Here is a 23,223-nt window from a genome sequence, read left to right as displayed (position 1 = left end):
ACCTGAACCAGAGACCGGCGGCTACCGCTGTCACCCCTCACCCTGCCACCACCTCACCCAGAAGACTGTCATCGAGTACTTCTGTGACGAGGGCTACGCACTGAAGGGAGACTACAAGTTCCTCACCTGCCAGAATGGCGAGTGGGACGGTCCCATGCAGATCAGCTGCAGACTAACACAAGGTCTGTTTGGAATCACGTTTACTCTCAGGGACCAGGGATGAGAGTGAGACACTGACCTCCTTTACCATCGTCTTCTTCTTCTCTCTCTTGTGTCCCACAGTCAAAGAACAGAGCTCACCCCTGGGTATTCCAGCCCTGTCCATCGTCACCTCCACAGCCAGCTCTGTGGTCCTCATCCTCCTTTTAGTGGTGTTGTTTGTTCTTGTACAGCCAAAACTCAAGTCCTTTCATCACAGCAGGTAAGATGCACATGAATCACTGATGATTAAAGAACATGAAAAAAAAAAATATCTTAGTCCATGTTGACGCACGCAGCCGATTGCTGGACGAACTCCCAGTTGCATATCTTTACTTGGATCTTTAGCCCTGTTTCCTGTCCCCATGGAAGTGGAATCTGTCCAAATAAGGGCAAGAGAGCAGCAGAAATGTAGTCACTTTTTTGTTTTACAGAATTATTGGAGGAAGGTAATGCAAGTCTAAAAAAAAGAACAACCTGAAGAGAAAAATAAACATTCACACTTAGAGTAGATTTCCAGCTACTATCATTTTAGATATTCCATTAAATGCAGTCATGAACCTTAATGGATTTATTTCCATCACTTTTGCCCCAGAAGAGTTCATGGTAGTTGTTATTCCAATTTCCATTTTCAGCCAGCCGTGAATGGATCATATTATATCCTGCTTTAGCTTTAATCAAGAGCTGGAACATTTGTGTTTTTGTTTTACTCAGCCTTCCATTTTGGCAACACTGTCCTGTTTATAAATTTACAAAGATCAAGTTCACTTTGCTGTTCCTGACCAACCCAACCACTCTTTATCAACAGTGGCATAAAAGCAACGCCCACACACACACACTCTGTGACACATTAACAAACCTGGTGTTGTTCCTCATTTCCTTGTACCAAGGACACACCTTTTACTCACAAGTTTTGTGTGAAACCTGTTGTGCAAAGTTGTGAAAGATAGAATCCAGCATTCCTTGAATGTCCGAGGAATTAAGGAAAAAAAAGGAACATGTTATCAGTCAGTGAACTAAAAGAAACAGAATCCGTTTCAGTTGTGTCATGTCAGTGAACTGAGTGCAGCCGCCTATAAATGGTTTGTACCATCAGCACAAATCACCACCACTGTGGTTATTCAGTAGAATGTGACACATGTGACTGTCTTTAACCCCAGTCCCATGTTAATGTCAGTCTTTGTCTTTTTCTTCCAGGAGGGAGACGGGCGGGATCTCTGGCCAGGGCAGCTCCATCATGGTGGAGGGTGTCCAGGTGAGCCTTCCCTCATATGAAGAGGCGGTATACGGGAGTGGTGGACCATGCGCCCCCTCGGGTCCTCCTCCTTCTCCGTCACCTCCTCCACCTTCTTTAGAGTCACGAGTCCCCATCGTGCTCTCCGAGGGGTTTCCTCAGGGGGCCACCGGAGGCCAAGGTTCCAGCCGGACCCGGCACCACAGAGACTTAGACTTCTGTCTCCCGTCCACTTCCTCCTCATCCTCCTACTCCTCCCGCCGTCATGCAGAGACAGTGCTGGTTCACCAGGCCCCTTCGTCCTCTTCTTCCTCCTCCTCATCATCCTGTTCTTCGTCATGGGCCAGAGAGCACCCTGGGGGTGCATGCGCAGGCCCCCTACCTCTACGTAGAGACTCTGAGAGCAGTGACCAGAACAGTCTGCTGTCTGTCACCTCCGCAGAAGAATTTTCTGACGGTAAGATGGAGTGACATCAACGTATGATGTGATGTGTGGAAAGAAATGAAACACAACTGGCAGATGTTTCTACGTAGAATTAAACCAGCTGTTGCTCCGTCACTAAGAAAACTTTCATTGGTCAAAGTCTGGGTCAGTGAAAATTGAAGTTCTGTCTAATCTAGTACTGATACCCTCCTGACTTTGTACACTGAGAAGCCACTTTATTATACTTGTCCAAAAGCCCTACAACTTGAGCACTATGTCAGTTTCTTATTTCCGCCCAGATTATAACTTTAATTGTCGATTGACAGCAGATTTACAGTGACTAATTACTTTTTGTGGTGATAAAATGGGTTGCTCATTGAACTGTGGAAATGCTGTGACTTTATGGTGGACAAAGTGCTGCATCAGGCCCAGCTTTAATGTACACTTTTCTCTCCCTGCAGATATTCCCCTGCTGAAGGAAGCATGAAGCCTGCCAGGCCTCCGTCAGCATCGGCTGCAGAGCTCCCTCACTGTCTCTATCTCACTGCTGACCAGGACCGACTGTGGCTGACAACCTACTTCCCTTCTCCGACCCCCCCCTCCCTCAGCAGCTGGCACGAAAAATGTCTAGAACTATTCCATTCGCAATTCTCCCACTGCAACCTCTGTCTACCACCATCGCTAACCATGCAGAGCAAAGCCAACAACCGACCTTCACTGGCACTTGGAGTAGTGATGGAGCGACACTGGACCCAGCTCCAGTGTCAAACTAAAGACAAATCCTGACCAGTGAAGCGCTGCCAGCGCAGCAGAAACCCTGTAGATCTTATGTATACCAGTACAAGGTTGTGTATTATAGGCTTTGAATTATCGTACACCTGCCTCCTTCACCCAGGTGTCATTCACTGTCTGGGATATCTACAGATGTTTCAAAACAAAAACAGAAAAATCACTTGAGATGTTCACTCCTGATGCCATGGCACTCAGAAACAGAATGGTCTTCCCTCTGTACTTGAAAAGTTGTGAGTGATGATGGGCTGGGCGTGTTTTCTTTTCTTCTTCTTCTTCTTCTTCTCTGGCACTCTTTGTGAATGCTGCATGTTTTTTTCTTTTCCAGTTATCGCAGTCACCACGCAGTCAGAATGAAGCATGAAGCCTCCTGTCTCTCTCAGCTTATCTGTTTATCCGGTCGGCTTCTGGCATATGGATTAACGGAAAAGTCTTTTCCGTGGCCAGATGTGCCTGGCATCTGGACGGTGCTGCTTCTGTCGCATGAGTGGGATTGATTGGTGTTTTGTGATTTTCCAGGACTTGTGCTCCATGTCTGGTAGTATAAGCAGAGGGAATCATGTCACGTTTTGTGTCAAAGGCTGATTTGATCTTTGTCTTTGAAAACAGGGGACGGGACATGACGTGACTTAAAGCAGAAGTACAGGCTTTAAACACACACAGTCCTGTTGTAAGGGGTTAACCAAGAAGGGTCACTAAACAAAGAACATGTTGTTCAACACAGACCAAGCTGCTCTATTTGTTCTCGTTTGGCTGTTAACAGACAAACAATTGGGAGGGGTTTTTAAAGCGTTGTTCAACACAGACCAAGCTGCTCTAGTTGTTCTCGTTTGGCTGTTACCAGACAAACAATTGGGAGGGTTTTTTTTTAAATACTGCTTTTAATTTCTTTTATGCTCAAAATATCATTACAAATGCTATACAACATGGCCCTATGACCTAAAATCTGGAAAGCAGCCCAAATGGCAGAAAGACATGAAAAAACTTCCAAATTTCCAAAGGGAGTCCTGCTGGTTGTCAGTGGTACTGCAGCCAAAGGGGGTAGCGCAACACTATAATGACCTGCATCTTTTAGCCACAAACACTGGAGTCTTTTTTTTTACAGTTTGTTTTACACCTGGATGTGGTGTCTTGTAATGAATCGGTTCATGTTGCATAGCATTGTAAGAAGTTGAAAAGTATGATCTAAAAAATGGGCTCTTCTTGTTATAGCCAGTCTTTTTCCCATCAGTTTGGACACGTAGTGCTAACTGGAAGTCAGTGACATAATGTTCATGTTTTTCTCCACTGACCTTAAACACCTGCACTCTGTGTTTCACAGTCAGGATTTCTGCTTTAAGTTCGTTCGCGTTTTCATATTTATTGTTTGGTGTGTGGCTCAGTTTGCGCTAGGTGGCATAATCTGAGTGAGTGCAAGTGTGCGTGCGTGGGTCTGTGTGTGTGTGTCAGTCACTTAGGCAGAACAGGACATGTCCTCGTGGTTAACTCTGACAGTGCTGATATCATCGTGTCAGGGATGTTCACAATGTTCAAGTCTGTCACCGTAGGAAGATGTCCCTCCCTGCTGTCCTCCCTCCCTATGTTGATTAAATCACATGAACAAACCAGCTTTACAGGCAACACAGTACAACTACAGAGTGTGTATTATACATGTACTTTTTGCAGCTTCTGTATTTTATCATGCTCTGCTGATTGAGCAGCAAGAAGTCTCCCCTTTGAGGACACTGGCCCTCACCCGCCTTCACACTGAACTGACCACTCTCCACTTGGTGCATTATCGACACAACTGCAACTGGTTGCAGTGAAATATGTGGTGTTTTTGTTAAGTATATCACCCCGCCTCACACACATATACACAAACCTTTCCCTTTACTGCAGAGTTGGAATCGTGGTGTTTGGTTTTAGGAAGTCGCCCTCTGTTTTCTTTGCCACTTGAAAAGCTTTTGGTGGTTGAGCTGGACGCCATGGAAACAGCATGACTCAGATAGATCCTGTTTGAACTCAACTGCTTGAAACACACACACACACAAAACAACAACTTTATTCCCCATAACTGACAGGATGTTGCGTTGTCACAGGCTTATTTTTTTGCAAACAGAATGTTGCCTTAGACCTGTACATTTTCTTTTGTCATTGTTTGAACTTAAGCCTCTGCGTTGGTTGTTTTGCGGTTCTGCAACATGTTTTTTCTCAATGGCCTTACTCTTTACCCTGTTTAATTTTCTATTCTATGCATACAATCTGTCTTTGTGTATTCATCGATATGTTTACTTTCGTCGTGGACGTGACTGAACGAATGTCCGTCTTGCGCCATTTCCAACTACTGTGATGATTATGATGATAAAACTATAAGCACCTATGGTATATTTTACATTTGCTTCTCTTTTGCTACAGCGCATTACAACTAAATGAGATTTGGATGGGGAAAATAAGAGTTAATTTTAAGTTTTGAAGCACTGTTGTACGGTGTTGCTTCCCCTAAAAAAAGCAGATGAAAAAAACATCCAGAATCCTATGTTTAACACTTTCAGCTTTATTGTTTTTTTCTCTGTACATGGCAGTGGGTGTGAAGATAGTAATTTAATATTTGTACAAAGTTTAATTTAATTTTACAGTGTGTGTATATAACTTTCTAATTAAAGCTTTCTTTTGAATGTGTAAGACGGTGTGTCATTTATTTAAGTCTTGCTTAAATAAGATAAAAAGAAAATACATCATTTTTTAATAAACAAATTATAAAGTATTTGAACTATTAGACAAAAAATATCCTATTATTTTATATGCTAAATACGACTTTATAGCTTTTAACTTAAAAACATTTAAAGCATTTAAACGCAACAACATCAAAGGTTTATATTACGGTTAATTATTGTTTTAACAGACTAATGTGTTAACAGTATTATTGTGTTTGAATGACATCTTGTGGTCAGAAAGGAGAACAAAAGTATAAACAGTCGCTGTCAAATTACGTCACAACCAGAAATACCGGTTCGTTGCAGTTCGGTTATTTCCGTTTTCTGCAGCGTCGTTGGCACCGCCTTCTTCAGTAATGAAAAAACACTCAGACTCCATTTTGATTTGAAAGAAGTCGTCCCTTTCGGCAGCTAGTTTAAGAAAAACGACGACATACATCAGAGGCTACTTTAAGAGTAAGTTTGGTAACATTTAAACTCGTGTTGCGTGTCTGAATTAGGTAGAATTTACTATTCGTTCCCTGTGTTATCTTTGTCACAGAATCTGGTTAACTAATAGGCTTGGTTTGGTTGCTAACTGATTAGCTTGTTAGCTAACCAAAATGCTAGCAGTGGTAGAAAGACAGGCCTCGTGAATCCTAAGACGTTTTAATGGATGCTCGGTCTCTTAAATGCTTTAAACATTTTGCTGCCGTCCCGTAGAAACATATCAAGCCAAAGCATCAACATGAGTGGGTGTCGTATTTTCATCGGCCGATTGAGCCCTTCCGCCAGAGAGAAGGACGTGGAGAGGTTTTTTAAAGGATACGGCCGCATCCGAGACATCGACCTCAAGAGAGGATTTGGGTTTGTGGTGAGTTCCTCTCTTTATAACATAAATTGTCTCTACACATTACGGTACTTACCTGTTTACATATGTTAAGACAGTTATTCCATCAAATAACAGGGACTAAATTGTTTTTTTAAAATAACAAAATAAAAAAGCAACTATAAAGTTGTTCTGTATGTCTATCATTACTTGATTATGTGTAGCCTTAGACTTCAATGCATCTTCCCTTTTTGGCATGCATTTTAATAAATATTGCTGTGCCTCAATCCAACTAAATGTAAAATAAAACCTGTTTTGTTTTTTGTTTGTAGGAGTTTGACGACCCCAGAGATGCTGAAGATGCAGTGTATGAGCTTGATGGCAAAGAGTTGTGCAGTGAAAGGTATATTTTTTTTAATGTTTTTAATTAATTAACTTAATTGATTGCAGTTTTGTATTGAGTTATATCAAACTTCTTCCGAATTTCACTGGATTCTTTCTTTTACAACTAGGGTGACCATTGAGCACGCCCGCGTTCGTCTGAGGGGCGGTCGTGGCAGAGGAGGTAGTAGTGGAGGAGGAGGAGGACGTTTTTCTGATCGCTATGGTCGTGGCTCTCAGAACAGCAGGAGGTGAGAACAACAGTAACAAAGGTGTATGTGAGAAGATGTAAATGAGTAGTTGTACAGTGTAGTAGTATTCATGAGAGGGTAGTAATTACACTGTTATGGTCAATGGTTCTCAGTGCTATTTATATAGTCCTTTGGAAGAAGAAGTGTTAAACATCTTGAATAAAGTGCAGAACATGTGCTGTGCAAAACGTAATTGATCTGAATTAGCATTGTTTTTGGTGTGCAGATAATGAGAGGCGATACCTTTCTCAGCCCTCACAACCTAATCCAAAAATGTAATGTTTTTTGTTTTCTTTTTGTCATTCCAGTCGTAACCCTCCTCCTATGCGGACTGAAAACCGCCTGATTGTGGAGAATTTGTCATCTCGAGTCAGCTGGCAGGTTAGTTTCACCACATTTCATTCATTTATTTCTGCAGAAAGCAGTTAAGAAGAACAGCATAAATGTTGTAACCACCCACACTCTCTAACAATATACATATATTGCACAGGAAGTGAAGCTAAAAAGCACCACCATTTTTGAATAAGCAGTAACAGTTGCTAATTTGTTTGAATTATGATAACAAATAAGCTGTTAAATGTTGTTACAAAATGCCACACTCATCATTCTAAATCTCAAGCAGTTAAGTGATAATTCAGACATCAGTAAAAGCAACCACAGCAACAACGAGATTTTAAATCTGTTCCTGTTTTTTAACCAATTCTTCACCCCTTTATTTGCCAGCCTGACTGTTGTGTCATGTGGAAGAGCTCGCTTATGGTGGAGTAAACCCCTTCTGGGTCCTTCTGTCTGGGTTGAGCCTGTGGTGTCAGCCAGTCTGTCCTACTCCTAGTTGCCGCCTGCTGGTCATGTGAGCGATCGCTCCACTCTTAGAGGCGCTGTGGCGGCCCCGTCCCTCACTCGCAACGGCCTGGTGTGTGGTTGAGAGCGAGAGAGAGGAAACAGATTTGGCAGAGAGAAAGGAGAGGAAAGAGCGAGAGTCGATGGTGGTGGCGTGTTGATCGATGGTTCGGTAATTTGAGGGGCTTCGATCGATTGATATCCCCGTCCCTTCCCCCCTGTGATGTTCGCACATCGCGAAAGAGAGAGAAAGAGGGAGAAAAAAGAGTGTGAATTCCTCCCAGGTGTCCGTGGATAAAATCTGCTGTTATCCAAGAGTATGGTGGGTCCATCCCAAATGGTTACGCTCTCAGGTAGTAGTTTCCTCTCTTCCACCCTGTTCACTCTCTTTACTGAGGCGGGGTGCCAAGACAGGGGCGGTCCCGGTGCGGAGCCCCGTGCCTTCCTTGTCAGGGAAAATGGGGCTCTACGTGCCAATCGCTGCCCAGGCGGCGCCACTGCAGTTGTCTACCTGAAGATGTGTTGATATATTTCTCTATAGATATGCTGAGCGGTGGGTTCAAAAATCTCAAAGCTGTTGCAGATACTTAGCTTGTCCAATTGGCACTAAAACACACACACACACCTACTAAAAACATAAATAAATTATAACAAAAAAACATGACAAATTGCATGGATTTGGTCTTTGAGCTTTTTGGACACATTTGCCTCTGTAGTCTGTGTAGTCCTCAACAGATTCTAACCAGCTTTCTTTACTTTGCCCAAGTCAGTGCATTTTACATATGTCAGTCTGTGCTGCTGTCCCGAGCCTGCCTGTGTATTCATTAATGTGTATGTGTGTAGGACTTGAAGGATTTCATGAGACAAGCTGGTGAGGTGACATTTGCAGATGCACATCGTCCCAAGCTCAACGAAGGGTGAGATCACGCATATCTACAGTTTTGACAGCTACTAGTAAAACAAACTTTTTCTTTGAAGTATTGTGGTAAAAACTGCTGCTGTAATTACTCTGATTAGGGGAGTAAGAACTCTTGAATGACTTCATCCTCTTTGTCCTGCAGGGTGGTTGAGTTTGCCTCTTACAGTGACCTGAAAAATGCCCTTGAGAAACTGTCTGGAAAGGAAATCAATGGCAGGAAAATCAAGCTGATAGAGGCAGCCAAGAAGAGGTGAGTGTGTCTGAGTGGAGCCTCCATTCACAGCTTGATCAATATGCTTTTTCTTTCTAACAGCAGTCAGATAATTGCAGCTGATTCCCTCCTTTTTAAGCCATTATTGGTAATGAACACATGATGGTTGTCACTTGTTGACTCGGCCGGTGCTACTTTTTCCATTCACCACCACTTCACACCATCATAGAGATAATATCACCCTGTGTAAATAACACGAGTGCTGCATTTACCTCCAGAAAATTGAGTTACCTTAGCAGGTAGTTGAGAGGATGGAGAACAGTGAATGGATTTTTGATTACGGTGCCACTCAGACACTTTCAAGAAGAGTACTTGACACTTTTTTTTAAACCTCCTTAAGTGTAAAGGTTCAATTACAGATGCAGCCCATTCCACAGACGTTAATTCTTTCTCCTTCTCGTCTTTTCCAGGTCAAGGAGTCGTTCCCGATCAGAGAGTTCCTCTCGCTCAAGATCCCGCTCTCGTGGCCGCTCCATGTCCCGCTCCCCCAAACGCTCACGCAGCCCAGCCAAGGCCCACAACCGCTCCCGTTCCCGCAGCGGCTCCCCCACCCGTAGCATTTCACCACCAAAATCGAAGGAGCCCAGCAAGCACTCCTCCAAAATGAGCAAGTCGCCCTCTCCTCTGCCCCCACGAAGAGCATCCCGCTCCCGTTCACGCTCTCGCTCACGATCCCGCTCTCGTTCTCCCTCGACCGACAGCCAGCGCTAAGATTAAAAAGTGTAAGAGAAGAAGCATCAACTTGTTTTCAGCGTTAGCTCATTCTGAATCCTGCTGACGACAGAGATGGGAGTTTTTCTTCAAATCAGGTTTGGTTCTCTTTTTTTCATGTCTTTTTTTTATTATTATTTTTGAACAGAGCTGCTGAGTCACAGTGGAAAAATTAAGTTCAATAAATCCAATTCAGAATGCTGATAGTGTCCTCAACATAGTACTAAGAACTTTCGTTATTATGAACTAATTGTTTACAATGACTACCGGGGTTCGATGGTACCAGGAACCTTCATACATTAATAGTGATGTAAGAAAAGTTCTTTGACCAATCAGGCTGCACACAGTTCCTGTGCTACCTGAAAGTTTCTGCTTTATTTTATGGATCATGTAAGTCCACGCCCCTGCATTTGGATATCCTGTTTTTTTTTTAAGCGTGTTTTCATGATGTATTACATCTCGCAGCCACTGCTCTGTGATCTGTATAATACTTTGGAGGCTGTGCATATGCATTTCATTCAAAATTTAAAACCGTTATAATTTTGTGTCATTTCACATTTGAGGTAAGAAGTCATTAGAACTGATATTTACAGCTATAGTTTCAAGAACATTTTTAATACACAACTAAAAAGTGCAGAAATTGGGATTTAGAAAATGTTCCATTTTGTCGTAAGGACAAACTTTTATTTTGAAAGTAAATAATTCAAGTTTTGTTATGAATGTTATATTTCTCTATGCTTGTTTTACTTGGTTATATCAGCGTTTAGTTCAAGGATATTTTTGGGAAATGTGACAAAACCTTTTTGTAAAAATAAGGAATTTCCTCTTTAGTTTTAAAAAAATTGTTTGTACACCATAGGTAGAAAGTGGACTTAAATAAAATACATTTTGAACTGGTTCATGATTTTTTTTTTTCTTTTGTGGTACAGAAGAAACTAATAGTCACAAGACCACCCTGGAACTGAGAATGACAAAATGCAATAACAATCCAGAAGGGGAGTATGTGAGGACCAGTCGGACTGGCATCTGTTTACCAGTACACACTGTTAGAATTGATTGAGGCCTGTGAAACAGAAACACAGAAACACCTGACTGACTCTTTCTGTGCCTGGTTTGTGGTTTTGTTTTGCTCTCCATTTCTCTCTCTTTCTCTGTAGTTGTTTGGACCAGTTTGACCAGGGTTCTGTGATCACATCTGTGGCCCCCAAGCCTCTGCTTGATCAGCTGTTTCTGAGGTAATTCACACATCATACTAATGTGAAGCCAAACCATTTTTTTAAGTGGTGTGTTAGGGATTTATGAGTCAGTCCTCTGTCTTAAACTATTATTTTTTAAATGAATCTCTGTGAAAATTAACCAAAATCCAAATATCTGAGCAATGACATTTTATTCCAGTGCATAACATGAGATTGCTTGTAAATGTTGGCTGAGTTTGACGTTAACTACCAACACTAGGGCTAACAGCCACAGTTAAAGAGTCACAGACGGCCAGCGGCCCAAACACTAACGGCACTAAAGTCTGTTCAAATTGCTGGTTTCTGTTGCTTTTTAAAAACCAGACTGAGCAGATTGTAAATCAAAGAGTTTCACGACGTTGGAGCTGCTGCTTCAAAAGTCGTCTTTTGTTTTTAGACCTCAGGGGTCAACTTTTTTTTTTTTTTTTTTCCTTCCACACCAGGGTTTTTGTGTTCTTGTGTCAATTTTTACTTTCTTTTTAAATTTACAACTATTTTGTTTAAATTTAAACTATTTCTGGTCAAAGTCCTTTTTGGGTTCCCTGTACTTTAGCCTCTCTTTTTGCGTGATGTTCACATTTGTTGTTTGCCTTTTAAAGTTGGCACAGAATGACAGTTTGTGTTTGTTTTGGAACTTAAGTCTGGGATCCTTAGACGTTCTGGATGACCTCCACATTTGTAGTTATTTTCCAGGTTTGCTGCTCAGTTTATTTTGTTTTTTGGGTTTAGTCAAACCTAACAAGTGTGAACACACCCTAAAAATATTTGAAGGCACTTCCTTTTTTCTTTCAATTTTCCAGATGTGCTGTATTGTAAAATGTCCTTTAAACAGGATCAACAATTATAAAAGGGAATAACGGTTCAAATTAAAAGCTTATCTTCAAGGCTTCACTCTTGTGACCAGATGTCATCACATGTCGTTTATGGTTTCCGTGAAACCCTGTCGCTGTCAAAGTGAAACTAGATTACCCTTCATATCTGCCTGTAAACACACTGCCCTCCTTCCCTTTCATAAGTCGTGCATCAACAACAAGGACAAGATCGAAACAACACGGTCTTATGGTGGCTGTGTACTGGGGGCCTCGCAGTGGTCTGCAGTATGCTGCAAAGGGACAAAAGGAGGGGCACATTAATGGTTTAACAGGCTGGCCCTGTAATGACAGAGGGGGGAGGGGAGGGAGAAATCAGCCTTCACTGCTAAGTGTAATTTCAGCTCCACATGACTGATTTGTTTTAACCACATTTTTCTTTCGTTTTTTACTTCTGTATACCCAACCACAGCTTAATCAGTGTTGATGCCTCCCCTCCAGTCTGAACATCGCGGTCTGGAACAGCACGAAAAACACTCCATAACTTGAGCCCCGGGGCCTGAGGTGGAGGAGAGAAAAAAATATCAGTTTCTGCAACGCGCCCTGCCTTATTACCATAGATGTTCTGTAAGGCTGCTCTTCCCCTGGGTTGATTTGAATGTGAGCAAACACACAAGATTGAAATGCCTTTTTACTGTCATCCATGAAGACAGGAAGGCTTCACTGCAGCAGATGCATTATTTAGGCCGGGCCTTATTGTGTTGTGAGCCTTTAAGTAGGCTATACGGTTACCGACCATATTTCTGGGTGACCCTGTTTGGCTCTGTGGCTGCAGGACAAACACTGTTTGATGTGGGATGTTTTGTGTCACTTGTTAAAAAACAGTAGGTGTGGGAGAGAAGACACAGGCTGAGTTTTGAACGGAGGAACAAAAGGGTTTATAGATGATACAGATACAGTCTTTTGAAGGTAGTGAGGCTCAGTCATGTAGGATGATGGTCGGTGCAGGTCTAAAACCGAGGAGGTCAGGGTGTCGCCTGCAGCTGCTGTGGCCTCTTGACCCGCTGGGGGAAACTGTTGAGGCTTCGCTCAGCTTGTTTTCTTATATGTTGGCTGCTCCAGTGTTGCAGTGCAAAATAATCCACAAAGTGTAAGCTGCTTATCTACAGCATGATTTATGGGGGGAAAGGAAGCACCACCGCAGATTAATTACAATTTGTTCTGTGACCACCCCCCACACTACAAAACCCACCAGTGGGATAGTTTTGATGGACTGGTTTTAACTGGGTCTATGCTGGGGGGAAACTGGTTGTCCAGTTTTGCATCATAAAATGTCAAGTTTTTATTCAGTTTTATACAACAACAAAAAAAACTATTATTTTATTTATATGCAGAGGAAGTAAGTCACCAAGTTAAAGATGTAAATGAAATACATGGTCTATAAAATATAACAATCTACAGATTTGATGACATTTGAACATGTTTTATGTTCCCTTAGATTGTTTTAATAATTTTATATAATCATTTTAATAAAAATTGTATCTTTTTTTTCAAAATCAAAACTGTAGCACTGTTTTTTTTACTTTTGTAGTTTTTTTATTTTGATATTTTCTACATTACTTTAGCAAACTTGTAGTTTTATTTTATGTATATCGTCTTATTTTAGTATCTTATTGCTACTGTTTTAATTTTTTTTTTTATTTGCTGAAATTCAGCTAACAGCTATTAAAATGACGGTTAACGAAGGAAATAAAAAACCCCTGTATTGTTACTGTGAAGCAGCAGAGTGTTCTGCCACCTGACTGCTGCATATTTGTGTTCATGCTGCTGTTGCTGTAACTTGAGCCGAGTCTGTGTGTCCTACTGAGCGTGTTCTTAAAATCCACGTGTCTCAGCCATGGCCCTATTTAGCTGCGGTGACATACAAACACGCTTAAAACTACACTTCCCAGCAGGCATTTTAGGGGGCGCGTCGCAGGAACGTCACGGGTACGGTACGTTGCTTCTGGATTTTGTAGTTTCTTAGATGAGCAATCGTTTATTATTAAAACATTTCAAATGTTTACTATGCATTCGTTAGTGTAATATTTGACTGTGATTCTTTGGGATTATAAATTTCACCGTCTATAAGGTTGAAACGTTCTCTATTGAAGTCAAACGAGAGGAAAGTTAAGCGTTAGCCGATAGATTTCCCATAATCCCTTGGGCTTGGGCACATGCGCGCTCCGCCGCGGAAGGCTGGTGTGTTCGGAGCGCAGTCACGTGTAGGCGCTGCTCTGTTCAGTCCAAACAGAATTGAAGCTGTTAGTGTTTGCGTGAGTGTGTGTGCTGGATCTGCGCTTCATGTTGTTTTTTTAGCCTCCCGTCTCATTTACTTTACACCATTTTGTCGAAGAATGAGCGATAACGATGACATCGAAGTCGATAGTGATGTAAGTACAGCGACTTCTACGCTTTAGCGTTGTTTTTTTATATTTTATGTTTGGTTAGCTGTCGATTTTTAGCCGCTCAGCTAACGTTAGCCACTGGTTAGCTCTGCCTTCTCAGTAGTATTTACGTCGGAGGTGGCTTATAATTAATTTACATGAACATCATATCGTGTTTTTCCTTTTAAAATTTGCTAAGCTACCAATTTGTTTGACTTTCAGCGAAACAGTGTGATTTGCCGAACGATTGAGGCTACAATTGTACTTTTTTGTTCTGTCTCTTTTGCAGGAAGAATCGCCGAGATATCACTCTGTGGTGCGTAATGCTGCTCTGGGTTTTGGCCAATGTGTTAAATTGTGTCACACATGTCCACAAAGCTAATATTTATCCACCACTCTCTGCTTGTAATGCTGTGCTGCTATCATTGAATTCAGTGTCTCGGGGTCGTTAATGAGGGAAAGTAAATGTGCAGTCCTCTGGTTAAAAATTAATCGTTTTACACGAAACTTCCCGTTATGTTTACTTGTCGATTTTTACGAATTTCTCTCGCAATCGTGCGATGATTGCGTCTGCGGCAGTGCATTGCAGGATATCCCCCCTCATATAGTGCGTACGCGGCCATAGGGAGACGGTGACACGACATCTATATTTAGACTCAGACCTGATCCCGTCACAGGAGCTTTTTGATGCTGTTGTTTCGGGTTGGAAATTTTAATTATTGTATAAATCTCTAAAAAAAAAATTTGAAAAAAAAACAGGGCCACGAACCGTGGCCGTTGGTGGCTTCTCCTCGTCCCCACCGCTGCTTCAACAGCCTTTCTGCTCCACATCCCGGGGATTCCTGCTCGTGGTTGTTCAAATTAACACATTTAGGTCATTCCCGTTAAAGAGAAAGAGACAAGCTCTTTAAATTCGTGCAGCCTGTACGCACGCCGAGCAGCAGCAGCAGCAGGAGAGTTGGAGGAAGCTGTCGTTGCTGTCGGCTGCGCGGAGGAGCGGCGGCCGCGCCTGCATCTCTCCTGGTCAAGGCTTCGTGTCAGGAAGAGGGAGCTGCGGGATGTTTTCCTGTGTTGCAGCCAGTGATTAGAGCCATCTTCTCTCTCCAGGCCACTGGCACTTCTAAATGAATGACGTATGGCTGCATCGCGCACGGTCGAGAAAAGCACACCGTGCTCTACGTGCTTCTAGCACGCAGGGCTGCGGGATGTGAATCCTGCCACGGAATTTAAATTCTCAGCAATTTTATATTCCATCTGCAGAGTTTCTTAAAAATGTGCATGAGTCGCATTAGGCTTAGAGAATGGCGTTTAAGGCTGGTGTCCTCTAACGGACCTCAAGACTTTGGCTTTGAATTGTGGCTTGCACCAGTCTGTAGTTAACCGTCAGTCACTGGGTTTTCATTCATTGGACCATGACTTGAATCTCTAGAAATTTTCAACCACCTCTGTGCATATTTTATAATAATATTTTATTTCACAGGCGTCTCTGTCACTCAAGGACACCTAAGAGAATGCACAACCTAGGCTAACCAAAAAGAATCCAAATCGACAAGCATTTGCATTCAATTCATTCTTAAATTGTATTTTTCTTTTAAAAGCTGCAAAAAAGGAAAACCGCTGAATTGCTCGTACTGCAGACTGACAGTTCCATGTCCCTGGAACATTTGCAGCTGGTCGCAGAAAATGACGTCATATGTTGTAGAACTAGTTCAGTGCATTCCAATAAGGTCACTGTAAACGACCAGGGGAGAAATACAGTTAAAAGACTACAGACAAAACCATTGACCAAGTGTCAGTGGTCTCTGTCCCTGCGTTCAGTGTGCAGTTGTCAAAATGGATGAAAATGTCTGCACTCCATTTTCTTTCTTCAAAATCTGTCCTCAGAACGAGTTTTTCAGAGGTGAACAGTTTCATGTTGTTCTCCACCCTGGCAGTGATCCCTCTGACTGAGGGGAGAATATTTAGTGGACAAACCCAGTCTGGTGTAAACTTCAGTTATTTAAGACAGCTCCTTCAAAAGGAAGTTGCACATTGTGCAATGGCAAAATAATTACCAGGAAATGTACAGGAAAGAATACCGTGTGTGTCTTTGTAGTCAGCAAGTCAACAGCAGCAAGATACGGTATCTTCACTGACTGATGTGAAATGTTCTTGGAGGTCTTTTTTTCTTAAATTGTACAGGTGATTAAAAATGGAGTAATTTTAGTTTTTTAGTGTTGTTCTTCAACGGACAACAAAAATTTGACTTCAGAGCAGCCTTCTGTCGATCCCTGGAAATTTTATTCCAAGTCCATTTGAATGACTTGTGGTATTCAAATCCAGACAAAAATGCAGCACAAAACAAAATGGGCTTCAGTGGTGTGGGTAAAACAGTAATGTTCCTCCTCAACCGTTTTTAGGATTCTGTTAGATAAAATGGACAAGGGCCCTGTTTAAAGTTCCCACAGGATTAAACCAATGTATCTCAGATACATTTTGACTCTTTTGAATTTGACCATAGGAGTAAAGTATGGAGTACTCAGAGTGGGTACAACTGTGTTGTAGAAGTAGAGGGAGACATCAGCTGTTGTGTGTAGATATACAGTATCTGAGAGTCTGTTAGTTTGACTGGAACTAAAGAGAAGATGTTTTTTAAGTTTTTTGCTAGCTAACCACAAGATTTGAGATTTAATGTAGCCTTCAACATTCTTAGCTCAGGAGCTGATTTGTTATTGTGATGAAAAACCTGATCACATTAAAGGCGCCGCGGCTCCGCACCAGAGATAAAGACGATGAAACTTGTCAAAGCTGTTGGAGAAGTCTGAGAGATCTGTGTCAACATGTCTGACTGATCACAATCTGACAACGTCTGACACATACCACATGGACATGTCTTAAAACTTTTTGACCCTTTCCCACACATAGCCAAAAAAACCCAGTTCAGGACCATGGACTCGTGTGGTTCCAGTAAAGTCTCAGTCCACTTCTTCTAATCTACTGTTGTTTGAATTCATCTGAAGTCATCAGTAAATGAGGAAAACATTTGTAAACAAGTTTGTTTAAAAGCCTCCGAGTCAGCTCCAGTGGTACACATTTCTGTAAGAAGTAGATGTTAGCAGGGATGCTAACATGGACGCTCCAGTGTGGTTGATGTTACCGTCATGGCCGATGGAGGAGGTGCGGCGCCGCGTCTCTTTGGTTGTTTGTGTGATGTGAGGATTCTCTCCTGGTCCAGGTGGAGTTTTGTCTCCTGTGGTTTTTGTGCAACAAGCCTCGGGAGCTGCTGTCGCCATGGCAGCAGAATAATCAGAAGAGAGGCATCGTGGGTAACACGAGGAGGAGGTTTCATTGAAATAGCACTCGTCATACTTTGTCAATCTGGTGCTACAGAGCAACGCCTGCTGTTGAATTTCATTAAATTCACAGGATATTTTTGGTTAGTTACAATAATGTTTTCTAGAAAAAAATATTGTGTTAAGATTTTAGGTTGATACAATAATAAGCCCTAAATTTCAAAAATAAAAAACGTGTTGTACAACATTAATACATTAATGTAGAATTTTGTTATAAACCCTGCTGTGGAAAAATATATCTGTGTATATATGTGTATATATGTATATATATATACATATATACATGTGTATACATATGTGTATATATTTATGTATGTACACATGTATATTTGCATATATACATATGTGTGTGTTTATAGGTATATATGTAATATATGTCAGGTATATCTGTAATACAAAATATATATATGTGAAAGTCATGCATTTGTAAAACACATTTATATGATACGTGAAAGTCATGCATTTGTAAAACACGTCTATATGATACGTGAAAGTCATGCATTTGAAAAACATGTCGATTTATGGTCACTTAAATACTCGGCTAGTCCGACCTGTCGGACTCTTCAGCTACGTGTTTGTTTGTTTTTTTGTACGTTGTAAAAGTCCTCGGCTGAGTCACAGTCTCTTCCTCCTGATTCCTGTGACACACCAAAGACTTGTTCAGACCCGAGTCTGGTCTGCTGTGTGGTGTCTGTTGTGGTCCACGTGATGATGTGTCAGTTCTCTGGTGGCTCCTGGTCACCGACGTTCATCCTGTCGGCCTCTGGTCATGTGATCACCGTGGCCGTCTTTACAGTCTGAGGTGTTTAGATGGAAACAGATGTTTGAAATGAACCGTGACTTTGACCCAGGCAGGAAGTGTTCGGATGATGAAGAAAACCAGAAAAAGAAAAATCGACCAAATATTCAGCATTTGTTTGAGTCACAGTTAAAAACAAAAACTACTATTGACCCTGGGGGCGGACGGTTATGCAGCTGTTGACGCAGTTAAACAGTGACACATTGACAGTCGGCGTCACTCGTCCACGTCCTGACGTTATGATTCATTCTCCCTCTCACTCCTGGCTGAGAGTGAAACCTGACGCTCACTGTTGAACCCAGGAATGTGCTTAGGTTTGGGTTTTGGTTCCACAGCAACACGGCAGCGTCTCGGTTCAGGAACCTGTCGCGCTTTGAACCCTGTAGGAAACAGAACACGGCTACACTTGAACCTTTAGGAGTATACAATATATGTATATATTATAAAGGTTTATTTCCCTGTAATATTTATCACAGTTTATTGATTTACGGTTTTAAAGTTTATAATGATTTTAAATATTGGTTTAGTATTGGATTTCTATTCATGTTTGTTCATCTATAAAAGTCTTTCGCAGGCTGCCCCCTGGCTGTGAGTTTGAGATCTCTGGTTTCAATAATTCCTCATTGTCTCTAATACATTTTAACTGCAAACTCAAACGTCACCTCGGAGCAGCTCTTCAGGTTCTGGATTCTCTTTGACTCTGTCGTAAGACTTGGTGCTGGTTCACGACGTAGACTCTGTTGTCGGGACTGTTTTTTTTTCTCAACGTCCTCTGTTGAAAATGTAAACGTTGAATTAATCGGTAACAGTTAGCCTGTGGTTCCACTCTTGTCTGAAACCCAGTAGAACCCACGACCTCCTTCGTGTGAGTCTCTTTCACACCTGAACGACAGCAGTTGTTGGAGTCGGTGCTCGTTCACCTCCCACTGTTTGGTGAATAACGTCGCGTTAGTCGCTTATGACGAGGCCAGACTGTAGCTTCCACCCCTACTGGAGCGCCCCCTACTGTCTTTGACCCATGCCACTGTGCTGCCCAGAGGCTGAAGGTCGTCTGTGACTCTCTGTCTTTGCAGGCAGACAAACGTGCACACCACAACGCACTGGAGCGCAAACGTAGGGACCACATCAAAGACAGCTTTCACAGCCTCCGCGACTCGGTGCCCTCCCTGCAGGGAGAAAAGGTTGGTAAAGCTCTGACAGTAAGTTCCGCACTCACACACACACACACACAAACACACTCACACACACACACACACACACACCCTTAACATCTGGATGTTGCCTTTATTACCTCGCCCTAAACTTCACTTTTTCAAATGTATAATTCATCCTCATCTTAATCCTGACCTAATCTGACCCTGATGCTCTGATCATAATCCAAACTAAATCTCACCAGCAGGTGTCCTCACAGGGACAAAGTGTTGACACAATACAGGTATTCCAAAGCTATAGTTGTCCCAAAACACACACACACACACACCCAAACACCATGTAAGTCAGTGGTTCCCAAACTTTTACTACAGCGCCCCCTTTTGTACAGAACAGTTGTTCCACTCTTGACACAATCACTTAGAAATCTGCTGTTTTTTCGATGGGAAAACAAAATACAAATGACTGATTACTGTAAATTATTTTCCCAACAAATAAGACCCCCCCCCCCCCCTTTGGGAACCACTGGTGTAAATGTTGATCACAGCCTTGAGAGTTGTTGTTGCTGTTGTTGCTGTTGTTGTTGTTGTTGTTGTTAAAAATGAATTTTCTCTGCTGTCTCCTCTGTAACATGTTTGTGTGTGTGTTTGGAAGTGAATGGTTGAACAGGGATGAGGGGGGAGGGGGGGTGGGGGGGCAGACAGACGGTGGAGGAGCTGAGATTGGCAGAAACCAGACACTGGCGTGATCTAAAGACTGAGGAGCGGTGACAGGAAGTCATTATGAGAGCATTTTCACGTCGCCGCTCTCTTCCTGTTTTGACATCCGGGACTCGGAGTGTGTCGGGAGCAGAGACAAGAACCAACTCTGCTCTCTCTCTCTCTCACACACACACACACTCGTAGTGAAGTGTTGGGTTACAGTCACGTCGGTCTCTGACCTCCGCGCTCCGAGACGGCAGCGTTAGCTAGCTTCGTCCCAGACCAACCTTTTAGAACCCGTCTGTACCTGTGGGTCTGTCGATGGTCGATGATCCTCCTGAGTGTTCTATGTAAATATGACTGGGCCGGGCAGAAGTACAGTATTGGTTTAAGGTAACCAAACTCACCTGGTGTTTTCCACCTGGTTTCCTTTCTGGTTGTGTCCACAAATCAGCAGACAGATTTCTGAGTCTCGTCCAATGATCAGACAGTAGTTCCGTGGTTCTGGCGTAGAACGTTGTCAGCTACAGAGCAGATTTGAAGTCCGTTGATCGCAGCACTTCGGTTTGACGTGACCTGAGGTTGATCACTCCGTCAGTGCTAGGTCAGGGTCGCGACCTGAACCCTGGAGTAGGGTGGGGTTAAAGCCTAAAACGGTGTGTGTGTGTGGCGTGAATGTGTCTGTGTGTCAGTAAATGTGATAAGGAACCCTGTGAACTGGCGTCAAGGCTTCAATCTTTGCATGTGTCACTAACAGCAGTCTACCAAACAGGCGTCTCGAGCCCAAATCCTAGACAAAGCCACAGAGTACATCCAGTACATGAGGCGGAAAAACCAGACACACCAGCAGGACATCGACGACCTGAAGAGACAGAACGCACTGCTGGAGCAGCAAGGTAACCACGCACACACACACACACACACACACACACACACACACACACACACACACACACACACACAGAGCTTCAGGCCTGGTTACACAGTCGGCTCCTCCTACCGTTTGTTGTTTTGTTATAAATCTGTAACCAAACTGAAAACGCAGCCTCAGACAGTTGGTTTATTTATTTTCCCCTTAAGGTGATGACCTTTGACCTGCAGCAGCTGCCAGTTATTGGCTAAGGGGAAAAAAAAGAACAAAGAATCCCAAATACACTCACGCTTTATTTGTCTGACAGTGTAAACATTTATGAAGGAAGAACCTGCTGATCCAGCCTTGAAAACCAACACACGTTAGTCGTCGGTAAAAGACAACAGTGATGCTGCGTTAGCAAGCTAACCAGAGAGGCAACAACAATTGTGGGTCTGGAGTTTTTCAGAACCCACAGCCAGATATCGTTGACTTATTTGAACCTTTGTTTTTTGGACTTTCATCACTTTGAGTTCTTGTTTCGTCTGCCTCCCCCCGCTCCCCCCACAGTCCGTGCTCTGGAGAAGGTGAAGGGCTCCACCCAGCTCCAGGCCAACTACTCCTCATCTGACAGCAGCCTGTACACCAACCCCAAAGGCAGCGCCGTGTCTGCCTTTGACGGGGGCTCCGACTCCAGCTCTGAGTCGGAGGTGGAGGAGCCTCCAAACAGGAAGAAGCTGCGCATGGAGGCGAGCTAGAAACAGAGAGGTGCAGGTTGAAAGAAAAAAAACAAAAACAAAACAAAAAAAATACTGGCCAAGGTCGAGGCGTCGGAGCACAAGGGAGGGCGAGAGGAGAAGTACAGCCTTTAAGAAGTTCTGAGGCTCGGTCCAAGTCCTCCACCTCTCCAGCCAACCACCACCAACACCTCCCACGGCCTCGTTCTCCGTGGATGGTTTCGCACCGGAGAGTCATGGCCCCACCACCAACACAACCCTCTCTGCTCCTTCACCCAGGGTCTGAAGAACTGTAGGGTGGAGGCTGCAGGTGGAGGCCGACTGCTTCAGTTACATTAGAGACACTTCAGGTTCCTCCTTCTGTCCCTCCGTTTTGTTTTTTTTTATGGATGGTCTCCCTCCTCCACCCACATTCAAAACCCAAAAAAAGAGGCAGCTTGGCGTCGTTAAGACTTGATACTTGTTTTTGTACCCTCAGTTAAGCTCCTCCTACTCCACCTTCTCCTTCTGTCTGTGATGACCAGAAGAGGGCGCACTAGGCGTACTCCTCCAAGCACTGCTATAATATTATTATATTTCTTATTTTTGTGCATTTTCATGAATAGAATTGAAACATACACACACACACACCTAGATGGAAACGTTTACCTTTTTTAAATAAAAAAAAGATTTCTAGACAACTTTGTTTTCACGTAAAGAATGTGAAATGTTCAGGTGAAACCCACCTCAGGCCCACGGGAATGCAGTTGTTTTCTGACCGACACCTTTGTTACCACAGGATTTAAAAGAAAGAGGAAGTAAAAGAAATAATGTGACTCCTTTTGTTGAAATCGATGTTTTTGAAAGAAATTATTGCCTAAAGTTCGTATTGTATTTTGTCCCTTAGCTTGAAGTAGTGAATGACTTTAGGTGGCTGAATACATTAGCATACCCTTTTATATTATTATTATATGGCAAGAATATAAACAATGATTGGATGTTTTCAAGTTCTAAACTGTTATGCTGTTTTTTGTAGTTACTTAAACAGTCATCGGGGGGCGGTTAAAACAATTTTTGTCACGTGTAGTTTTTACCTGGGAATATGAACTAGATATTGAATGTTTATAAAATACACCAGTTCCCCCTCCACCCTCACCAGTCAGTGTGTTGTGCTTTACACAAATTATTTAAAAAAAAACAACCCAAAATAAATAAAAAGAAAAATCGATGTTGCTGATCCCACCCCGACCCCCACTGCGGGCAGAAACATTTTTGCGTGTCCTAGGAAATGTGTGTGTTTGTACGATATTGTTTCCATTTGATTTCCAATTAGGAGGATGTAATAATTAGTGTGATAGGTCTTTGTTTGTCCGATTCCATTCCATGGAAATTACAAGTATGTTGTACATACTGCCAACAATTGTCTTGCAAGTTGAGGCCTACCTTTACTATGAGACTATAAAATAAACTATTTTATCCTTTCATCTTCTCTCTCTCTGGGTTTTTATTTTCCTGAGCCCGTGGCAACAGTTGCAACTTGAAGATGTAGACAAAAAAAAACGTGTCAAAAACACGACAGACTAGCACAGGGCTCTTGTGAGCTACTATTGAGAGCTAGCTATTAGCTCATCCCCTCTAGGACTCATGGACGTTACGTATATTTGAAAGCTTAATTAGTCGCATAGCG

At 42.6% G+C, this 23,223-nt stretch overlaps 3 protein-coding genes across 15 annotated transcripts; all 3 read left to right on the top strand.

Annotated features, from left to right (window-relative positions):
- Position 1: 1 nt before the first annotated feature.
- Positions 2–3,279, top strand: LOC107988062 (sushi domain-containing protein 6-like; the record flags this gene model as incomplete). Its single annotated transcript, XM_017033852.2, has 4 exons — positions 2–182; positions 283–421; positions 1,396–1,889; positions 2,318–3,279. Coding segments are annotated over 4 exons (840 nt in total), but the record flags the coding sequence as incomplete, so codon positions are not given.
- Positions 3,280–5,649: 2,370 nt separating this feature from the next.
- Positions 5,650–10,416, top strand: srsf5b (serine and arginine rich splicing factor 5b). Its single transcript, XM_008313454.3, has 8 exons — positions 5,650–5,794; positions 6,041–6,191; positions 6,479–6,549; positions 6,659–6,778; positions 7,087–7,159; positions 8,462–8,535; positions 8,680–8,787; positions 9,219–10,416. Exons 2-8 carry the CDS (start codon positions 6,066–6,068, stop codon positions 9,517–9,519), a joined length of 873 nt encoding a protein of 290 aa, XP_008311676.1. The 5' UTR covers positions 5,650–5,794; positions 6,041–6,065; the 3' UTR covers positions 9,520–10,416.
- A 3,362-nt stretch (positions 10,417–13,778) lies between these two features.
- On the top strand, positions 13,779–23,020 carry max (myc associated factor X). 13 transcript variants are annotated; one of them, XM_017033797.2, is made up of 6 exons: positions 13,783–13,995; positions 14,279–14,305; positions 19,194–19,301; positions 19,517–19,555; positions 20,743–20,866; positions 21,391–23,020. In XM_017033797.2, the coding sequence occupies exons 1-6, from the start codon at positions 13,960–13,962 to the stop codon at positions 21,576–21,578; spliced, it is 522 nt and encodes a 173-aa protein (XP_016889286.1). In that variant the 5' UTR covers positions 13,783–13,959; the 3' UTR covers positions 21,579–23,020. The 13 variants fall into 13 exon arrangements, with proteins under 13 accessions (XP_016889285.2, XP_016889286.1, XP_016889283.1 ...); XM_017033794.2 differs by having other exon boundaries at positions 19,194–19,319; XM_017033793.2 differs by having other exon boundaries at positions 19,194–19,319; positions 20,728–20,866.
- Positions 23,021–23,223: the final 203 nt, after the last annotated feature.

This window comes from Cynoglossus semilaevis, chromosome 7 (assembly GCF_000523025.1).
Source record: "Cynoglossus semilaevis isolate Cse_v1.0 chromosome 7, Cse_v1.0, whole genome shotgun sequence".
NCBI classification, from domain to species: Eukaryota; Metazoa; Chordata; class Actinopteri; order Pleuronectiformes; family Cynoglossidae; genus Cynoglossus; species Cynoglossus semilaevis.
This window is presented reverse-complemented; position numbering and strand designations above follow the sequence as displayed.